This window comes from Trichoderma virens (genome assembly GCF_000170995.1).
Source record: "Trichoderma virens Gv29-8 chromosome Unknown TRIVIscaffold_2, whole genome shotgun sequence".
Taxonomy (NCBI): domain Eukaryota; kingdom Fungi; phylum Ascomycota; class Sordariomycetes; order Hypocreales; family Hypocreaceae; genus Trichoderma; species Trichoderma virens.
Genome location: NW_014013747.1, coordinates 1,135,385 through 1,155,744, shown reverse-complemented (window position 1 = coordinate 1,155,744; position 20,360 = coordinate 1,135,385). Strand labels below are relative to the sequence as shown.

The 20,360-nt window shown below is 49.7% G+C and overlaps 9 protein-coding genes across 9 annotated transcripts; 3 read left to right on the top strand and 6 right to left on the bottom strand.

The window, feature by feature from the left end:
- Nucleotides 1–196: 196 nt before the first annotated feature.
- Nucleotides 197–1,507, bottom strand: TRIVIDRAFT_36162 (uncharacterized protein; the record flags this gene model as incomplete). The annotated part of the gene is made up of 1 exon (XM_014105010.1): nucleotides 197–1,507. One exon carries the CDS (start codon nucleotides 1,505–1,507, stop codon nucleotides 197–199), a length of 1,311 nt encoding a protein of 436 aa, XP_013960485.1.
- A 2,431-nt stretch (nucleotides 1,508–3,938) lies between these two features.
- On the top strand, nucleotides 3,939–4,846 carry TRIVIDRAFT_35321 (uncharacterized protein; the record flags this gene model as incomplete). The annotated part of the gene is made up of 2 exons (XM_014105009.1): nucleotides 3,939–4,198; nucleotides 4,267–4,846. 2 exons carry the CDS (start codon nucleotides 3,939–3,941, stop codon nucleotides 4,844–4,846), a joined length of 840 nt encoding a protein of 279 aa, XP_013960484.1.
- Nucleotides 4,847–5,437: 591 nt separating this feature from the next.
- On the bottom strand, nucleotides 5,438–7,033 carry TRIVIDRAFT_229305 (uncharacterized protein; the record flags this gene model as incomplete). The annotated part of the gene is made up of 3 exons (XM_014105008.1): nucleotides 5,438–6,541; nucleotides 6,606–6,806; nucleotides 6,869–7,033. The coding sequence occupies 3 exons, from the start codon at nucleotides 7,031–7,033 to the stop codon at nucleotides 5,438–5,440; spliced, it is 1,470 nt and encodes a 489-aa protein (XP_013960483.1).
- A 3,285-nt stretch (nucleotides 7,034–10,318) lies between these two features.
- Nucleotides 10,319–12,122, bottom strand: TRIVIDRAFT_124501 (uncharacterized protein; the record flags this gene model as incomplete). Its single annotated transcript, XM_014105007.1, has 3 exons — nucleotides 10,319–11,483; nucleotides 11,592–11,887; nucleotides 12,030–12,122. Coding segments are annotated over 3 exons (1,554 nt in total), but the record flags the coding sequence as incomplete, so codon positions are not given.
- A 1,188-nt stretch (nucleotides 12,123–13,310) lies between these two features.
- Nucleotides 13,311–15,579, top strand: TRIVIDRAFT_82289 (uncharacterized protein; the record flags this gene model as incomplete). The annotated part of the gene is made up of 4 exons (XM_014105006.1): nucleotides 13,311–13,977; nucleotides 14,376–14,500; nucleotides 14,589–14,832; nucleotides 14,891–15,579. The coding sequence occupies 4 exons, from the start codon at nucleotides 13,311–13,313 to the stop codon at nucleotides 15,502–15,504; spliced, it is 1,650 nt and encodes a 549-aa protein (XP_013960481.1).
- A 12-nt stretch (nucleotides 15,580–15,591) lies between these two features.
- On the bottom strand, nucleotides 15,592–16,709 carry TRIVIDRAFT_86297 (uncharacterized protein; the record flags this gene model as incomplete). The annotated part of the gene is made up of 3 exons (XM_014105005.1): nucleotides 15,592–15,952; nucleotides 16,012–16,289; nucleotides 16,663–16,709. The coding sequence occupies 3 exons, from the start codon at nucleotides 16,663–16,665 to the stop codon at nucleotides 15,913–15,915; spliced, it is 321 nt and encodes a 106-aa protein (XP_013960480.1).
- A 286-nt stretch (nucleotides 16,710–16,995) lies between these two features.
- TRIVIDRAFT_86293 (uncharacterized protein) lies at nucleotides 16,996–18,153 on the top strand (the record flags this gene model as incomplete). Its single annotated transcript, XM_014105004.1, has 4 exons — nucleotides 16,996–17,407; nucleotides 17,463–17,605; nucleotides 17,657–17,895; nucleotides 17,945–18,153. 4 exons carry the CDS (start codon nucleotides 17,014–17,016, stop codon nucleotides 18,045–18,047), a joined length of 879 nt encoding a protein of 292 aa, XP_013960479.1.
- Nucleotides 18,154–18,419: 266 nt separating this feature from the next.
- TRIVIDRAFT_36093 (uncharacterized protein) lies at nucleotides 18,420–19,103 on the bottom strand (the record flags this gene model as incomplete). Its single annotated transcript, XM_014105003.1, has 1 exon — nucleotides 18,420–19,103. The coding sequence occupies one exon, from the start codon at nucleotides 19,101–19,103 to the stop codon at nucleotides 18,420–18,422; it is 684 nt and encodes a 227-aa protein (XP_013960478.1).
- A 160-nt stretch (nucleotides 19,104–19,263) lies between these two features.
- Nucleotides 19,264–20,349, bottom strand: TRIVIDRAFT_73623 (uncharacterized protein; the record flags this gene model as incomplete). Its single annotated transcript, XM_014105002.1, has 2 exons — nucleotides 19,264–19,899; nucleotides 19,971–20,349. The coding sequence occupies 2 exons, from the start codon at nucleotides 20,133–20,135 to the stop codon at nucleotides 19,597–19,599; spliced, it is 468 nt and encodes a 155-aa protein (XP_013960477.1).
- Nucleotides 20,350–20,360: the final 11 nt, after the last annotated feature.

Here is a 20,360-nt window from a genome sequence, read left to right as displayed (position 1 = left end):
CCCATAATAAGTGACAACTCCGTGTCATAATCTTTCTTCCCATTGCCGAGACTCCCAATTCAATGCCGCGCCGTGTCCCCGAACCAATGTCGGTGCTATTCCGAGATATATAAAGAACATCAAAAGGAAATGAAGCTGTCATGCAACATGCCAAAAAAACAAATGAACAACTAGACGAAAAGGGCAGGTTGATGGATCATAGCATCAAGAATGCTGACGCAAGCAAAGACATGACGCCGGCCCAACTCAAAAACACGCCTCTTGCACCGCCTATCAGAGCCGAAGCATCGCTCGACTGCACCTTGCCGCAGCACGTGTTGTTGTACGTGACGTTGTTGAGTCTGGCAGCCGCCTCAAATACGGATCCCGCCGGCGTGCCGTAGTTGTAGTAGTCCACATTGAGGATGTTGGGCGCGCGGCCCCAGTCGGTACGGCAGTTGTTGGCGGCCAGACCTACACTGCCGTAACCCGAGGCTGCGTTGGTCTCGTTGAGCAGCGAGACGGCCGGCACGAGCAGCTCGAGGCTGAAGACGTTGAACTCGGCGTTGAGGTTGTGGTTCATCAGGTACAGTCGGTCCTGGGCTGCCTCAGTGGACAGATCCGGAGGACGCTGAACGGTGCAGGGAAACGAGCGGTCCACAGGATCAAAGGGTGTCTCCCACATCTGCGAGAACTCATCCATCAGCCAGGGGTAGGCCGTCTGGTTGGCCTTGTAGTCGAGGAACATGACGACACGGTTGCCATGGATAATCATGTCCTCCAGCGTCGGCCAATCCTCCAAGGCCATGGGGAAGACGGTGGGCGTGAAGGTGTACTTGAGGATGCCCGTCTGCTCAATGTAGGGCACGTAAATGGATGGGTCCGAGTAGTTGCCGTTCTCTAGCAGGACGGTGACGACGTCGTACGGATGCTGGTCCACCCACTCTGCCACTTGGCTTAGCCAGTCGGTGATGGGCCCGGCGTCGAGGAGATCGCACGTCGTATGGCAAAAGTGCGGCACGGAGCTGTTGGCCGGAAACTGCATCTGGGCCTGGAGGAAACGCACGCCATCGTCCAGCTGCATCTTGACTGGCAGCTCCTGGTTTGACCCTGAGTTGCCCGGCCGCACAAAGGGTGAGTTGTGGCAGCCAACCTGCGTGATGTTGCTGAACTTTCGTGTGCAGAGCTCGACATGGTTATTGCATGGCTGCGTGTTTGTTGGTTGTGGAACTGAGGCCGTTGCCGTGAGATTGGCGCCCGTGGTGAGCGAGCCCGTCGGGAAGCTAACGGTGAGGGAGCTGGAGCTGGTCACGGAGCTGGTCCCCGTGTGGGTTTTGGAGCCTGCGAGGGTGATCTTGGAGTGGTATGTCGTATAGACACCGGTAGGTATGGGGTCGCCGCCCACACGCTGCGTTTTGGTACCCTGATAGAAGGTGAGTCCTGTCGTGTCCGAGTACGACACTTTTTGTGCACCGGCAGCCTGTAACAGCAGCGCCAGAGCGCCAAGGGCTGCGTAGGGAACTCTCATCCTGTCTCAATCAATTGGTGTTGTTGTTGAGCCTGAGTACTCAAGCTTGCTCGATCCAACCTCCTCCAGCAGCACAGCCGAAAGTGATGCCTTATCTTATCAACGAATTAAAGATTTAGCTTCCAACAACGACGCTGGAGGATAATCAGAGAAACAGAGAAAGTCCGATGTCCGACAATGGATGTCACTGCGGTATGGAATCACCGGCAGCAAAGTCCGGAAGCCGTGCCGAGAGGCGTTTCCGCAACGGGGCAGTGGTAGCTTCGGGCTCGTACTCGTGGGTAGAGAGAAGAAAAAAACGGCGATCGGCAGACAGCTCAGAGCTCACCCACTTTTGGAGCTCGTCGTCGTCATCAATCAGATGTGAGCAGATAAGTCGAGGACAGCCCCCAATGGGTGTCACAGCCACTCTCCACTCGAACGCGGAATAACGAAACCCAGCCAACCAGTCGAGTCTTGGCTTCGTATTGAGAGGCAGGCAGCAAGACAATTATAGATGGTGAATTGAGAAAAAGCCCGGGATGAACGGAGAAGTTGGGGAGGAATAGGAATAGGAAGAGGAAGTGGAAGTGGAAAGAGAGAAAGAGAGGGAGAGAAAAATGAAGAAGAAACAAAGGTGGTGGAGATGATGGGCCGTGAAACCAAGATATGAGCTCCCCAGCGTTTCCACCCTCTCGCTTCTTGTTTGGCTTGTTTCGATCTCCACGTTTCTTTGGCGAGCTCCTTTATCGTCCTGTGAAAGAGCCAGAAAGGGACCACGCACGGGAGTTTTAGAAGCTGAAGCTTTGCCTAAGATCTGCGAACTGGATCCTGGTGATCGCCTGGAACAAATCATGTCATCCAGGCGGCGCACATCTCATACAAGTATGTACCAACGCCAATAGCAATCCATCGAGCTCTGGACGCAAAGCGCTCTGCCGTAGCGCTCCTTGCTCTGATTCCCAAGCCGTCATTACCAATTACAATGCGGGCGGCTTTCCCTGGCGCTTCCTGTAACATTTGGACGGGGTTGGTCAGGCACTGCCATTGCTTCTCCTTGGCCCCTGGACCCTTGTTCACATGTCTCAGCCCCAAGACCAAGGTTTTTTCCCGGGCCAAGAAAGGCGAAGCGAAGGAGGCGACAAACCTCAGATTGGCCAAGCTGCAGCTCCGTATCTCGCGCAAGCTGAGAGCACTTTTTTTTTTCTTGTCTAAATTCCGATCCGCATTTGTCTCCCAGGCAGAGACACCAGAGTTTCTCATTTCGCAGCTAGCCGTGGGTCAGGCGTCTATCATTTTGTGGGCATGGGCTCGCCTAATGATCTCATCACACGGGAGTCTTTGTTCACGTTTTCTTCGTAGCGAGCGTTGTGCATGAAAATGCAACATTCTTGTAAGCATGCCGCCGAAAGAGAGTTTTCTGGCGACAGGTCCGGTGCTGGACTTTAGACGGACTCAAGCAATCAAGGTGGGTGTTCCTGATCATGAGGCGAAGCAGAGACAGAAGCCGGCGGGGGCAGACACCCTTCTTTCGGCACTCTCGCTCCGATCTGCCGGGCTGTGGCGGACTAGCTTGGCCTGGATGGATGGATTTGCATGCATTGCATTCGTACTCGTAGCTCAGGTAGGTCAATCAATAGTTATCTGACCCGTGGCAGCTCGATAGGGAATACGTGCAACACCAGAGCAGGGCAAATCTGTAATACAGGTGCTACTACTCCGTATATCCATCCATGAACATCCCATGGGTTATCCTAAAAACTGCCGTCTGCTTCACAGGCATCGCCAACTCATCTCCAAGACACTCCAAAGGGGCGGCCAAGCGGAGCCAAGCTCGCCTCCATCCATCCCTGTTCCTCTTCATGTCAGTCAATCTCTCACCCAGTCGTCGGCGCCGCTTCAGGGCCTCGCGCGGGCAGCTAGCCGCTAGGAACAGCGCCTCGTGGGTGGATCGGGTGAGTTGGAGCCCCCTGTAAGTGCCAGCGGATCCGATGCGCCAGGGGGGGTTGCACAACTGGTACTCGTTGCTAACGGCGATTGCTTGCGTCGCCCGCCCCGGTACTGGTACCTGTAGCGCCCCTTGCATTCAGGTGTGGCCCTTGTACTGCGTACCTCTGGATCAACGCCAAGCATGACTGACTCTCGACGGCATTGAATGTTTTGGGCTCCGTTCCCAATTCTGGGCCATCTGATCTCTTTTCTTTTTCTTTTTTGTCTTTCTTTCGTTTCTTTGGTTCGTCATTTCATTTCGTTTCATTCTCCTCTTCTTCATTCGTTTCTTTTGTCGTTTTTTTTCCCTTGTTTCTGTTTCTGTTTCTTTCTTAGCTCTCCTCGCCGTCTCTTCCCCTGCCCTAGAGGCAGCCTCTCTATCCTCTATCCTCTATCCTCTATCCTCTTCATCCCTCGCCCTTCAAAACAATTCCGCCGTTTAGATTCACCTCAAGCCATGGCCATGGCTGTACGAACATACACAGCCATACTTGCTGGCATCTGCTACTTTGTCACAATTCCGTTTCTCATCCTCGTCCTCATTGGCAACACCCACCAAACCTCCATCCTCGAAGACATCTACTTCTTCAAGCTCGACGTCTCCCACATCATTCCCATTTCTGTCGAGAACTCGAACCTGCTCAATTCCGTGGCCCGGAGCCTCGGTCTCCATGACTTCTATCAGGTTGGCGTGTGGAATTATTGTGAGGGCTACAACGATGAGTAAGTGCCGTCTCCAATCTCATTTAGAACGATAGTTTGGACACCTGTACTGACCTTAGTTCTCTCAGAGGCGTAACGTTCTGCTCCCCGCCCAAATCCTTCTTCTGGTTCAATCCCGTCGAAGTCCTTGTCGGTGAACTCCTCGCCGGTGCCCGAATCGCTCTGCCGTCCGAAGTCGTCACCATCCTCACCCTCCTCCGCATCGGATCCCAGGTCATGTACGCCTTCTTCATGTCTGGCATAGTTCTCAACTTCGTCCTCCTCCTCCTAACACCCCTGGTCCTCAAGACTCGCTGGTTCAGCCTCTGCACGTCCCTCATCGGTGCTGTTGCCGGCATTGTCCTCACCGTGGCGGCCGTCATAGCCACCGTCATTAGCGTGGCTGCCAAGATTGCTCTAACGGCCCAGGACCAGCTGAATATCCACTGTGATATCGGCGGCAAGATGTTTGTCTTCATGTGGATAGCCGCATTGTTGGCAGATTTTGCATTCCTTTTGCATGCCGCCATGGGATGCTGTTGCGCACCAGAAAAGAAAAACAGAGGACTCAACTCAGGAGCGGTATCACCGTCCGGGTCGGGCATGCAAGAAAAGGACGACTCCTATTCGATGCCCAACTTTGTCCGTCGCAGAAAGGGCATGTCATGAAGAATTAGCACAAACAAGAAAAAATATGTCGAGTTTTGAATTGTGGTTATTTTGCTTTCGTTTTGCTTTTTAAACGGTCGGATTGGGAGCGTGGTAGGAGATGGTTAACCACTCCAGGAACTCACGGTTGGTTTTGCAGCGCGCAACTGGTTTAGCATGTGAAGGCACCGCACTATACGGGCTTATGGGCACATTTCCTTTTATAAATCTACTACAGACTACATGTTATCAATGGATCCTATGCGGGAGTGGAACGGCATCAAGGGATAGAGGTAAATGAACTTACCAGATACTGGTCAATCAGAGAAGTTAGAACCGGTCAGAGAAATTAAGGCTGGAAGATACAACGGCATATCATAGCCACTGTTCACATCAGGGTACATATAATCTCTGTAATATATGTGATGAATGAGACAGCGTGCCTTGAATTGTTCTATTCATGATGTAGAGCTGCTTGTTCCCACTACTGTTCTCTCCGTTTGGTCTCGTCATCTCGTGTCCTCGCAAGATATGTTGCCCAGGTCCACGGAAGCGCCCATCAACTCCCTTCCCAAGTTCGCCGTGGTTTGTTAAGGATAATATAAAGATTATCTAAGCACCGCCCAGCACGCCCGTCATCAGATCTTCGTCCTCTATATGGGAATCGAAGCCGACACCCGCATCTGCAAGGTCTTTCTCCATTCGTTTGTGCTCGCGAATCAGATGTCGCGCGTAGTCCTTTGTGGAGCCAAGTCGCTCGTTCGTCACTCGGTACTGTTTCGTTAGTACCTGAATGCTGTTATGGCTACGGGCCACCTCGGCCGCAAACTCAGCCTCCGTCATCAAGGCATGTTCTTCGTGAAACGTCACATAGCTTTCCCCAGCCGTGGGTCCAATTTGAAGCTGGCCCTTGAGCATGCCGGATTCAATCATGTCGCTGACCAGCAGGAGAACTTCCTCGTCATCCTTTAGCGTCTCAGCTGTTTGAGCGCTCAAAGTCATCTGCCGGATTTGGGAAATGGAGACTTGGTGGTATATGCGGCGGAGGTTGATAACCTGCCACTTCTGATACGAGACAATCGCCTCTTCAAGCAGTGTCAAGTTCAAATCTTCTTCCCAGGTTGATCGTCCTTTATCAAATTCTTCCTTGAGCGCTGAAGCGCCATCCGTCGTGAACAACGACGCAATAGTGTTATAGGCTTCGCCTACCCCATTGTATGTCGACTTTGTAGCGCTGGTGACGTAGGAAGGGAAGCTGGGAGGTCTTCCTTCTCTTAGCAGCCCTACCAGCACCCACTTTTTGTAGCCGTCCACCATGATTTTGCTCACTGCCTTATCCTTGGTCGGATGCCCAATCACTCGCTCTAATGCTACTTGTGCTTTGGGCCAGTCCTTTCTTGATATGTACACCATGGCTTGGAGGAGGTGGTATTCGAGAATGGAAGTGCTCTTGATGGCATCTGTAAGACTAGCTGAGGCAATGTAGATATAAGGCTCGGCTTCGGCATCGTATAGGTGCTTTGCATTCTCAGGTCGCGCGGGCTGTGAGTTCCGCGGGTAGAAGAGGATGTCGGCATCGAGAACCTTGAGGGCGGGCTCGATACAGTTGGTATCGTAGGCTAACTTCACCATGATCAAGTGTGTTGATGTAAATACGGATCCGCTCGGGTCGATTCGAAGAATTGCGTTTGCCAGCAGTTCCACTGCAACTAGGGGCTGTTTCTGTCAGTGGCTGTTGGGAAGAGAGGTAGATAATACGGCGCTGGATAGGCACTCTTACTGAAAAGAAGCTGCCGAGATCTTCTAGCAACGAACGAAACAGTGCTCCAACATATCGTATCTGTATTGGGTCAAACCCTAATAGGAATCGAACAGCCCCATCTAGTATCAGCGAGCGAGGAATAGTCTCGGGAATAGAGCCGCGAAGGAGGGTATCGATTATCGAAAGGCATCCAATAGAGTTGGTAGAGGGATCGAGTAGCTGGGCAGACGGACGTATCAGCATCGTAGACCAGAAGAAGTGCACGTATGAGTGTTGTATACCTGGAGAGCCTCGACCGGATTGAGTTGGATCGCAGTCTGTATGCTGATGGAGAGCCTTGTTACGCATGCCGCATAGCTTTTAGCGGCGACATCGTAAGCCTTGGGTGACGGGTATACCGCAGGGGATGGAGAAAACTCGACGAAGATCCGTCTGACTTCTTCCATGGTCGAATAGCTTCACGGAACGGTGAAGCCGAAGAGAGAGAGAGAGAGAGATGGGAGGAGCGTGAGTTGGTAGGTATGGGCCGCTGTGAACTTGGTCCTAGGTTCTGACAGTCGCTCGTTTGCTGCTCGTCATGCTCGGAGGAAGCCGGTGGTTAAACAAACGGGATATCGGGGTTTCAGCGTCTCGGCTAGATTTGCAAGGAAAGGCACCAGAGATTTGGAAGCCTATGCAGACCAAGGAGAATGTTGGAAGCAGCTTTGGAGAGGGTGGGCAAACGAATCCGCTGTATGTCACGAAGCTGAGGCGCGATAGTGGGGGAGGATCAAGGTGGGCAGCAGTACCTTAGATAGCGTCAAGTCCGGGATTTAGCCGTGGGGCTCTAGGGAATTGGGAATGTACTCGTACCTCCATGCGTCAATCCAGCCATAAATAGATACATCCAATGAGATCTAAATCACATGTGGGAAGTTTCTGGGCATTAGAATATTCTAGGTACATCTGCTTGATACCAGGTGCTAGAGGAAGGGAGTGGTAGTGGCAGGTACTTGAGGCTGGAACCCAATGGATAGTAGAAGGCAGAAGAAGATGCCACTATCTTCAATACCCGTATTTTGTACATGTCTCTACTATCCAAGTACATACTACATGCAATATTCTATAAGCCGTCATAAAAAAATGGCTCCTCAGATCTAGGGGCTCATCCTATTCGACCATGTCCGAAAGGAAACTCGAGCCGAAATGAATTAGAAAGCGTTCTCGCTGGCGCTTGAAGACTTCGTGGCGAAAGTATCTTCGGCTACTACAACCGGCCTCTGTCTATCTTTGGCTATTCTGAGGATGAAGTACATAAGACGCTTTATTTCGGATTGGCCTTCTTTAACCGCATCGGTAAGAATGTGACAGAAGCCTCGCCATCGCTGTCCTTCCGGATAATGTACGTAGCAAGCTCCGACCAAAAAGTCAATGTTGATAAAGCAGAACATGACGATCGCAGGCATGAGAAAGCTTCTATGAAGATGGGAAGCAATGTATTATAAGGTCTATATATCCATAAAGTTGGATTATTAAAGAATACATGCGCATACTTACAACGAGTACATTATTATTAGGTTCTTAGGGGGTGGTAGAAAGTCCAGATTCCAGAGAATAGGTAACAATAGCAGATGGAAGTAACAATAGCAGATGAAAGTAGCGAAAGTAGATGATTATAGCGATAATATACGATGGGAGATTAGTGCAGCGATGATAAAGGTATGGATAATCAAGTCAAGATGTTGAATAACCACCGTCATTCTATACTACCAAACAAACAATAAACAAGAAGTATACCCAGCGGTTATTACCGAGCAATGAGATTAAACTTCTCCTAGAAAGCAAGACTTTCGTAGGCGTAAGCCCAAGTTCGTGTGGACTTATACATATAATTTTCACATGTGTACTGACAATTATTCTGCTAAATCTCGAAAAGCGTGTCACTAATAGATCTCCAACCTTTTATTAGGAGATATTTTGGTACACAGGTGTTTTGAATCATCCTCAGATCCTGTGGTGCTATACGACAAACACCGAACCTAGCATCAATTCAACGTTGATTATATTATGCATAAGAATAGTAAGTCGAGTCAACTGCAGCATATGTAGCTACTAGTTCTCATGGCTTATACTAACCCTACCGCATCCTGCCTTTGCCTCTTCAAGTCTCGAATAACTTTCGTCTTATAGCGCCACCAGATCAGAGCTCCTACAGCAATTATTTACTGTGGTCATTATTCTGTTATTTATTAGCCAATATCTAAGTTACCAGTCACTCTGAGGTCTTATTTGATGTGACGTTTAATAGACCGCCTCGTCGATATGCTTCGGAACTGAAGCCATACAGACGAAACCAAATGTTTCATCTCCAGGAAAACAATATAGTTTGAAAGACGCAATACTGATTCTGCACTCTAAACAAGTTATCCACATGCTTACACGTTCAAGTACTGTGGGTATGTAGCTTTGTTAGTTTTCCCTAGTGAATCATTGCCGCCTTTCTAAGTACATATATATATAGATACTTTGTCACATCCCCCATCTTCCATTTTATCCCTGTTATCTTGTATCTCTATCGTGTTTTGGCTCGAATTGCAACTAGACTGTTCCAATTACAGCTACCTACTTAACCGTACTACACTCACCACGATACAGAGTACGGAATACTTATCCCAGAAATACATAAACATGTATATGAACATGTCTTCCATCACCAAAGCCACTTCTACCAGCACCTGGTTGTTGCCAATGAAACTCTTAGGCTATGCTGACCACAAATTCCTTGAGCTAGATATTGCATCCTTGGCAATAACTCTACAATCCCGCTTGCACAGTTTTTTGTTCTTTATCATCACCTTGGTATGGACTCGGATTCAGCACAACATCATTTTTGACCTGACGGCGGCAATGACAAGAAGACGATGGGTTCCGGTCGAGGACAGTCGTGGAGGAGGTACCAAATCTGAGGAACAAGACGGAGAAAAAAGCCAAGACGAACGTGAGCCTGAAAAAATTCCTGGCATCGCGCTTTTATTCCGTTGGTGAGTACATTTAATGATGTATGGTGCCTACCTCAAGCCCGATCATATTCTTGTAGTTGAATCGCCAGAGTTTGTGGGATTGCTCGTTCTCAGCTCGATTCCGCTTGCTCTGCCGCATTCATTCTACTCAGAATGGCCAGTTCTATCCAAAGTCATTCTTATGATCTGCAGAAAGCTTTGGCTTCCAGACTTTAACACAACGATCATGCTCATAGGTTAGGCACACACTGCGTGTCTTCTTTACGACCTCACTTCAGCTTTGGCAAACGCTAACGTATACTTCCCTTAAGAGCTATCATGTGCTTTAGCTTGTTTTTTTGCCTTCCTTGTGCCGATTTGGGCCTTTTTCGTGTGCTTTGCCCTTTATATGAAGGCTGTAGTATCGCGTCCAACAGACCAACAGAACCAATATTTTCGAGACAATTTTTATTCGCAGGTTGTTTTGAAAGTTCCGCCGGTGGTGAAGTGGTCGTTAGGCGGCTTTTATAACTGGGCGTGCAAATCTCGTGGAGATCTTGTATCGCTTTGAAGGTGTTGATATATGGTGCAAAGCATATTTACATCTACCTCTTTGGCACTGGATACTGGGACAAGATGGTGATGGCGACATAAGGTAGATAAAACTGTTTCTTCTGTATCTCTCTATGGTGCTTCAACTGAAGTCGCTAGAGCCCGCCTTGTCACTCCTTTTTATCACTAACTCGATCGATCTGCGCTCGGTTCGTCTTCCTCATCGCCCTCGAGCCAAATTTCATGACCGTCGCCCTCTTTCACAACCAAACTCGTCAAACACGCACAGATAGCAACACTACTAAGTCCCCACCAAACAAGGCCAATGATGCCTTTGTTCAAACCAAAGCCGTACACAACACCTCCCACCATGGGGCCGATTGTGCGGGCAGCACTGCTTACGCTCTGGCCAAGTCCGTGGACTGTTCCCAGTACGCTGGGGTGAGGCGAACAGTTGTTGACGAGAATCACTTGACTGGGAAGCGCAAACGTCCGCCCAGTCACCTGGAAAAACAAAACACAGCAGATCGCGATCCAAATCAGGATACCAGTCTTTGCTTCAGGAGGCGGCGTGGTACTAGGCACGACAGAGAGATACGGGACGAGGAAGTAAGCCACTGGGAAAAAGAGCAGAAAGAACCGCCATGATCTGATGGTGCCGAGACGCGCGGAGATATTCGGATAGAGGAACAGCTGCATGCTGATGCCGATGAACCCCAAGATAGCCATGGCCATACCAACGGAACGAGGCTGCAGGCCGAGGCCACCAGTGAACCAAAATGGAAGTCGAGTCTCCCTCTCAGAGGTTGGGGTTGAAAGAAAGACAAACCAGAGGGAATTGAACGTCCCGACGTGGAATGTGAGGAAGAATTGCGCAACCAGCGTAACGAGAACGTTACGTGTAAAAATCCGCCGGAAAGGTAGCCTCTGGGTGTATCTCTTTGTCGACTTCCTTATGGAGGGAGCATCCCCATCTCCCAGCTCAACATCGGATGTCGGCACAGCTGAGTATCCCTCAGCTTCAGGCGTTGTTCCGAATCTCTTTCGATACTTTACCATGATTTTCTTCCCCAACCTAGTACCCAAATCTGGGGGTCCATCTCTTAGAGCGTCGAGCGTTTCCTCGAGACCTAGCCAGACAGCAATGGCAGCAGCCAAGAGGAAGAAGAAGCTGACAATGTTGGGAGCCGCGTAGGGGAACTTGACGAAGAAGGCGACGTTGCCAAAGAAGCTGGGATAGCTACCGGCCGGGTCGGAGAGGATACCGCCGAGGATAGGGCCAATGATGACGCCAATATTAAAGGTCATGGGCAGGAGTAAGAAGGCTCGAGGTTGATATTTCTTTTCGCGAATAATTTCGCTTATCCTGTATCATAGTCATTCAGCATATAACTCAACTCATTCCTGTTGCAATGCAAATCCATAAATCCATAAAATGACTCGCCGATATTAAGAAGGAAGTTGAAGCACTTACATTGTTCTCATAACGCCAATGTTACCATTCGTAGCACCGCCAATCGTCCGAAACAGCAGCGCCTGCCAAAACGTAGTCGAGAATCCGAATCCGAGACAAGAAATACTCGTTCCCAATAAGCCGATCAGCAAGACTGTCTTACGTCCCACGCGCTTCGAGTCGGCGATGCGACCCCACATCATAGCCGTGAGGAACTGCGCTGCTGTGAAACTGGCATGCAGAACGCCTGCTTGGCTTGAGATTGTTGAATCGGGAAGCGATGGGTTGAACCATTTAAGCTGGTAAAACATGTAGGCCTTTTACGAGAAATAGACACTCGGTGTCTTGGTGTGAGTTATGAATTCTTTAATCTCGTCTCAATGAGGGGGGACTGCATTTCATGGTCCAGTCGGACAAGCGCTTGATGTCGCGCCACCACCGAGCCCGTGTAAGTCTCACCTGTAATGAAGTCTGAACAAGCGGTTCGCTCATCCGCGCCATTGTTATGATAAAAAGCTGGTCTTTCCGAGGAAGTTCGCTCCATGCGACCGGTCTCTTGCTATTACTCCCACCCTCAGAGGGAGTAGTAGGTGATGGGGGTGCGCTATCCTCTTCATGGCTGCTCACAGGATGACGGTCGATAGAGCTTCGAAGTTGAGTATTGATGGTGATCTCGTCGCCGGACTCATCTTCGTCGCTATCAGATGTGCCGTGCCTCATCTATCGCAATTTTTCTGAGGTCACGCGGCCTCGACAGGATGAGAGAGAAAAAAGTGGGCGGTAAAATCGTGCTTGTAAATGCCACTTTCGGCGTCGTTCAGTCGTCGTGTTATACGGGAGGCAATATGACGAGATTTCGAGTCAGATAATCTCAAGAACACCAGATCTTTAATCCAGCAACACAGAGGAAGAAAAGGAGACTGTGGAAAGATGAAAGAGAAGAAACAAGTTTTTCGAGATCCTGGTCGATGATGCTACCCAAATCAACTTTTTCGCCATCCTCGTCGCTCGGCACGGGCGAGCCGTCACTCCCGCCTGCCAGCGCTCGCAGCAACCCTCCACCAACCACCATAAGCTGCAGGTACTCTTTAGAAGCAAAACCTGGGCAAATCGAGCCAATCTCTGCACTTCTCACGCACAAGGGCTAGTGACAAGAGGGTTGGAACGTGGGGCCGCGGGGTTAGAATGGGAATGGGAATGGCCGCGATAACGGAGGGGATTCAGCCATGCCGATCACTGGCTGGTTTTTGCAGAGATAAGAATCGTCGTGGCATCCCAGAGAAATCTTTATTTGAGGTGTTGGTCTTGGATGGAGGCATGAGGTGGGAGAAGAAGACGAAGATGCAGAAGAAGAAACGTTTAATATGTCCGTGCCAAGGTATGAGAAACCGATGATATTGTATAGGTAGAACAAACAGGTTGAAGTGCTCCTTCCCAGGGAAAAGGCGCCGCCACCCGCTCAGCCGCTGAGTTTCTCCGGGCGGGTCCGGCACCGGAGCTCACCGCCCGGCCTCCGTGATGGCATCACACGAGGTGGATAAATCCATCTTCACCTGTGTATCCTCGTCTTTGACGTAGACTCATCTCCAATGTTCATTCTCTTTTTTTTTTTTTCGATAAAGTTTTTCTATAACACTTGCTATACGTACTCATACATCTTAACAGCTTCTTCCAGCTTAACCGCCGCCTAATCCTCTTCATACCAAGTTCTGTGATCCATCTTCATCTCACCTCAACACCATGGCGATCCAAGTTCCCATCGGCGCCCTCGATATACAAATCACCGCTGAGCGTCTAACTCATGAATCTTTCTCGTCTTTTGGAGACGTAATCTCCAATCCACGGCCCGACGTCCACCCCTCATCATTCGACGCCCATGCTTCATCCTTGCCACCCAACGCCTTCTCCGCCAACCAAGGCTCTGCAATCCAATATCGAAATGTCAGCCGCCTTAAGAACCTCTACGATCAAGCACCCAGCGGCAAAGGAGAGCCCGTTATGAGCATCTTCGTCTGTGCTGCAAGAGGAGGCGCCGATTCTTCCGGGGAAAATACATTTACCGTGCGGCATCTCGAGCGACACCCGTTTACAGCGCAAACTTTCACCCCAATTAAATCCACTGCATCAACATATCTAGTCATTGTCGCTCCGAGCCTCCCACCCAGTCCTCAAGATCAAGATTTACCTGTGCCCGCTGGCGATGGGCTACCCGGGAGGGGATTTCCGGATCTCGGGCGTCTGCGTGCTTTCATCGCTACAGAAAGCCAGGCCGTCACTTATGGCCCTGGGACTTGGCATTCTCCTATGGTAGTGTTAGGGCAAACAGGAACCAAGATGGATTTTGTGGTGTCGCAATTTGCCAGTGGTGTTGCGGTTGAAGATTGTCAACTCCTGGAATTTGTTTCAGGTAAAAGGGCTGAGCCGTTAATCCGGGTTAAGATACCCCATAGAGATTGGTCGATCAAACTATAAGCTTTAATATCAGTCTTCCACAAGACAATCTGTCTTCACTGCCTCACGCCGCGCGGCCGGAGATTTGTTTAACATCCGTACGGCTCGTATTCTTAATTTCGCAACCCCAGACTAATACCACATATTTATGAAATATGTTCGTCGCGACACCTCATTGGCCGCTTAGTCATCTCACTTACGCTGCACATTTGAGCTGAGGCGGGGAGTTAATGTCGCTCTGAGAGCCCAAGGGCGTAGCACAACAAGATAAAAAGGCTCTTGCCGTGAAGAGCTTAGAATTCCAAAAGAACATATGATATAGAGACTCTAACTAGCATTTATCTTATCATTGAGCAATCATGGGGAGCACAATGTATTCCACCGACGCAAAAAACAAGCTCGAAGATCTGTCTGGGATCGTCTTGAAGCCCGGGGAGAACCCATACGAGGCCTTCATCCAAGCTTGCAATAACAAGCCTGTAAGTCGATATATCCAATAGTAATCCAATATCATACTATAGAATATGCTTTAGATCAGGCCAGAAAATTAACTAACCTCCATTATAGGAAGAAATCCAAGCCCTATATCACGCTCACCGCACCAAACGCAATGGCCTTCAGAAAGAAAAGTTTCTTTCTCCCGATTACAAGGAGCTCGTGATTGACCAGTACCTTCTTCGCCTTGAGAATCCTGACATCGAGCCCGGATTCCGCGATGAGCGAAATTGCCTTGTGATCTGGGCTCGCCCTCCAATCCACATCATTGAGCTGGCGGCAAAGATTCAAGCACTTCTTCAAGAAGCTTCGCCGAGTGCGTATTCAATTACACTCATGATACAATCAGAATATCGTCTAACAAACTCGCTCAGAAATCTGGCTCATGCCCACCCACCGGATGCACATGACGACCCTTGAGATCACCTTCTCCAAGACTCCCCAGGAGATTGACTCACTCGTCTCCGTCATACGGCCTGCCGCGCCCTCCATCGCTTCTTATACTCACACCCATCGCTCTCGTCTTGTGAAGCCCATGATTTCATATGATCTCTCTGCGTTTGCCCTCTCATTTCTCCCGGCTTCTGGTGAAACTCCCCTCTCTCCTGCGCCCGTTGCACCTGACACGCCCGCCAATGGACCCGTCACTCAGGGAGATGACTACACCTACCACCATCTTCGACGAGATATTTTTGACAAAGTAAAGGAGGCAGGAGTTGAAGTTGGTTCGCGGTACCAGGTTCCCAGTGCTCACATCACTTTGGGGAGATATATGACAGATGAAGAGCATGACACTCCTGAAAAGAGGGAGAAGTGGGTCAAGGCTATTGATGACATCAATGCTTGGCTAGAGAAACAGGTCTGGGATCAACAAGATGCTCAATTCATCGGTGAGTGGGTTGTTGGACAGGAGAGAGGACTGGATGTTCGAAATGGTGCCCTGTGGTACGGAGGTGGCCGAACCATTGTGCTTGGCGAGGGCTTTTAGATAGAAGTTGGGCCAATATCCGGTATCTAGAACAACAAAGACATAGAAGACAATAGAGAGACAGCAACGATTCGCAGAAACCATAAGCTCTTTGAAAAAGGTTGAAATTCGGCTTCTTTTTCATGTTAGCTAGTCTGAGCCTCCTCCATGAACCAAAATTTGCCTAGCATAGAGACACCAGGCCATCGTGAATTGGAATATTGTCCCAGGTTGGCTTTTCCACCATAAACACTTCGAAGCATATCCCAGTAAAAACGCGTGAATGCGGTCCATGAAGAAATCTTTTTATTCGTTTCCTATGAGCCGCTGTCCTCTAAACAAGGACCAGTACCCCCTTCGCCAAGTTCCATGATGCCCGTATGCCGCCAGGAGAAGCATAAGAATTGGTAAGACCGGAAAACAATGCATTTAGAACACCAGAGCCGCACCCTTCGTCTTCTTGTCACCACTGTAGTCATCGTCAGTACTGTCTCGCGCGAGAAACCCCAAATCCCTTGGATCACATACCCCAGCTCAAAGTGCTTGCATCGCTTCAGGGCCAGCTGCAACTTGGTCTTGCACTTGACGCACTCCAACCGCAGGACGACCTTCTTGGTGGTCTTGGCCTTCTTGTGGAAGACGGGCTTGGTCTGACCACCATAACCGCTCTGCTTCCGGTCATAACGTCTCTTACCCTGGGCGAACAGGGAGGCCTTGCCAGCCTTGTACTGGGTGACCTTGTGCTGGGTGTGCTTGCGGCACTCCTTGCCCTTGCAGTAGGTGTTACGGGTCTTGGGAATGTTGACCTAATCCGAAGAAAAGAAAATGTCAGCCATCTGATGGTCGCGGGTTGCTCAAGTTGGTGGGTGCGAGTCGAAGTGGTCGTTTGTCCAGCACATGGCAGTCTTTGTCGATATATCAATTTCCCAGCTCCAAGCAGCAAAACAATTCGCACATTTTCGCGATGGCGCAACTGATGTTTCGGAATTTTTGATGCAGCGACAGCGCCATCCTCTTCAGCCCTCTCTCCCCCACAGAGATTCAATGCACAAAGAAATGTCGTTTTCCATCGCGAAGACTGCCATCGTGCGGACGAAACATTCGAGGGATCGCTTTTGTAAATCGGGTATGGAAGGGATTGACTGAGGTATCAGTGGTAGTAGCAGCCCATTAACGTACCATTTTGACGACGGTGTGCGGTGTCGTTACTTGAGTGTTTGGTGATGCAAAGTTCCGAAAGTAAAGCGAAATTTGGGAGAGTTTGGTGATTTCTCGCTTTGTGGGCGATAGGGTCAACGCTATTCCTGATTGGGGCTACGATAGCCAATGTGGCTTGCCCAGGTGAGTCAGGCTTTCTGCCTCGTTTATTGGGCCGAAAGAAATCTCACCAGCCACTCGAACGTGTGGCGCATGCAATCCCTGTCAGGGGACCCCACCATTGGAGCCATTGAGCTGGAAGGCCAGTTATTATTACGGCAAGTTGGTGATGCTATTCCTCTCTACAAGACAGCAAGACGCAACATCGCCAAAATGGATCCCTATTCTGCAGAGGGCGAATTGATCAACATCCACACCCACTTCTACCAGTCACAATACCAAGAGGTCATCGACTTCGACACATCATCTTTCTCGTCCGAGAACGCTCTGCCCGCGCGAGTGCTGCAGCTCCGAGCCCGTCTCGCCCTTGGCCAAGCCGAAGATGTCCTTGCAGATGTTCAGGGCGAGGCCGTTCCCGATCTAGAAGCCGTCGGCGCGCTCGCCGAATACATTCGTGGGGAGACCGATTCAGCGCTGAAGACAATTGAGAAGCTGGCTGCCTCCGCAGCTGACAATGTCACTGTTCAGGTTATTGGCGGCACAGTCCTCCAGGCAGCTGGAAGGTCCGAGGAGGCGCTCGCGCTCCTTTCGCAGCACCAAGGAAGCTGTGAGATATGCCAGCATATCGCCTTGTTGATCATGAAGCTAACGACTTCCAATAGTGGACGCTGTCGCTCTAATAGTCCAGATCCACCTGCAGCAGAACCGAACTGATCTAGCTTTGAAGGAAGTTACTGCTGCGCGAAGATGGGCGCAAGATAGTCTTCTGGTGAACCTGGCCGAGGCATGGGTCGGAGCTCGAGTGGTAAGGGAGATTGCAGAGTGTCACGAGATATACATGCTAAGTCAATGATAGGGCGGCGAGAAGTACCAGCAAGCGTTCTACGTCTACGAAGAGCTTGCCCAGGGTTCCTCAACTTTCTCAGTACAAAGCCTCATTGCACAGGCAGTTTGCGAAATCCACCTTGGTCGACTGGAGGAGGCCCAGAGTGCCCTGGAGCAGGCCGTACAGAAAGATCCTACAAACGCGGAGGGAATTGCCAACCTTTTGGTCCTGAACTCTATTTCAGGAAACAGCACCGAAGAGCACCTCGAGTACGTGTTCACCTCTGTTCTCCTAGAATTTGCAGCTAACAGCATTCAGATCACTAAAGAAGTTGAACCCCAACCATCAACTTGTGCTGGATTTGGAAGAGAAGAGCAGTCTGTTTGACAAGGCTGCGGCGAAATATAGCGCCAAGGCCTAATTATAGACGATTCAATACCAATTTATGCAGCGAATGATAATTATGATGGGCAATATGGTAAACTATTTGTAGTAATATAGCGAACTAGAAGCTCAGAAGCTCTCAGTCTCCGCAGTCCCACTGCATCAAGGTGCTAGTTTGGTTGTAACTTCTACCCTGTATACCGACACAAAAAATTATAGCACATCGTTCAACGTAAAGGCGAATGAAATGTAGCAACTAGATTTTTTATATGAATAGGAGGTGTCTTTATCTCGGTTCATAACTTATACATATACCATCTGGCCTGGAAGAGCTGCTTATCCCATCATCCTTATCCAACTACTCTTCCAATTCATCATCCGAGATATAGAGTTGTAATCGAACATTTGCCTAGAATGCGATCACCTCTTCAGGATCTCGATGAAAAAGATGTATCTCCTCCACATGGCAATCTTCTTTATTAATAGAGTTTGGCTCTTTGTCGCCTATCCTTGCTGAGTCTCCCCCATAGCCTGGTTCCAAATGTACAGAAAGCTGTTGATCTGGAGCTGAGCACATGCCAGAGCTGAATTCATCGGATTCCTGCAGTAGACTAACCTCTGTAGGCGTATTTCCAACTTGTGTGTCGCAAGATATTTCCGCCTCATCTTGTTCGTGACCGTCTAGGCATCTCCCCAGCGGGACCTCTGTATAGTATTTCTTGTATTTCAGAAGTGTCAAGGAATACTCCTCCACATCTGAGGCCCCCGGTATCGTATGCCGACTCAGAAGAGATGAATTCGAGCCTGCCGACGAAATCGTTCCGACGGAGTGAACAGATTTGATATCATCGCCGGAATACCTTGATGTATCAGCGTTGGTTGACGCTGATTCAAGCCAAGCTACGATGGACTTGACAGAGCGACCATCGCTCTTTAACGGGTTAGAGGTGCTTGAGAGATGGGAGGGTGGGATTCGTTGGCCGATGTTGGATGAAAAACTGCTGGACAGGCCTTTCAATTCCCTTTTTCGATTTATGATGCTTTCGTCGGTGTGCTGGGATCTTTGATCAGCATCGAAGTCGTCTGCCGTCATGTCGTACTCTGTGTACCAAAAAGAAAAAGCAGAGGTAGATGGTGAATAAATTCAAGTAAATCGATGGAGAAAAATGGGTTGAATTGCGTAGTTATCATATTCTGAAATTGCAAACACATTTACTGGAGCACACCAAAAAAGTTCGAGATTCGGAGTCAAGTGAAGCAAAAGTGAGCAAGCAGGCAAACTAGCGTTTGTCCACATTCTGAATTCTATTTCTTGTTCATACCACGTAAAACGCCATAAATCCTGCGTAAACCGGACCAAAACAATCCCGTTTCTCTGCTATACGTGCAGGAATACCGCCATATCCCCATCTATTGAAACGGCTTTGTACTCCCTTTTTATCGCCAGAAGCGCATCCGATTGCACCCACTAGCAATACCGCCAGGCGAGAGCTACGCAGTTCGTGTTCGTCGCCTTTGCCCAATTGCAAATTACTCGTTTCCTGCTCCTTTCTTTATCTCCAAAACCCAATCGCCCAGTTTTCCATTTATTTCTTCTTGGGGCCCAGGCGCGGGGCACCAATGTTGGCACCCCGCAGCTTGATGTTGAGCACTCGCTCCATCTTGGAGAGAACGGTCTGGTCAGGCGTAGCAGTGCCACGCTCGTAAGCGGCGACAGTTGCGGCTGTCTCTCCGATCTGCTTGCCCAGAGCAGCCTGGGTCATGGTAGGCTCGAACTTCTGTCGGCCCTGCTCAATGGCCTTTCCGACTTCCTTTCCGACAGTCTTGGGCTTGATAATTTCGTCGGAGCGGTCGACCTTGGTGAGACGCTGGCCCTCAGTACCACCAGTCTAAGGAAATTCGCAGTCAGTTTTCCATTCATTGATAGTTTGCATCAGTTCTTTGATGGCGCTCGACATACCGTGTTGGCGCTGGAGTACTTCTTCTCTGTGGTGATGGAAGCGCCGGATCTCTGGGCAGCGTTCAACGCGCTCTTTCCGCGGATGACGGTTTCGCGGTCCGAAGCACCGGGACCGCGAACGCGGCTCCCAATCTTGGTGGCAGAGTCCCAATCCTGGTTAGACATGATGTGTGTGATGTGGCGAAGCGGTCAGAGGTTGTGATGCTCGAGATTGTCGCGTGGGAATGAGTTGAGGCGATTTCTGTAGCGTCGAGCGCTGGAAAATTCGATTGTAGCGGGGAGAAGGATGGAGGAAAAGGTTTGCAAGATAGAGTTAGCACTGCGCAGCGACTGGCTATATACTCGTACTAATATATCCTTGGAGCTGAAGGGCGAGGATAAGAATTGGAC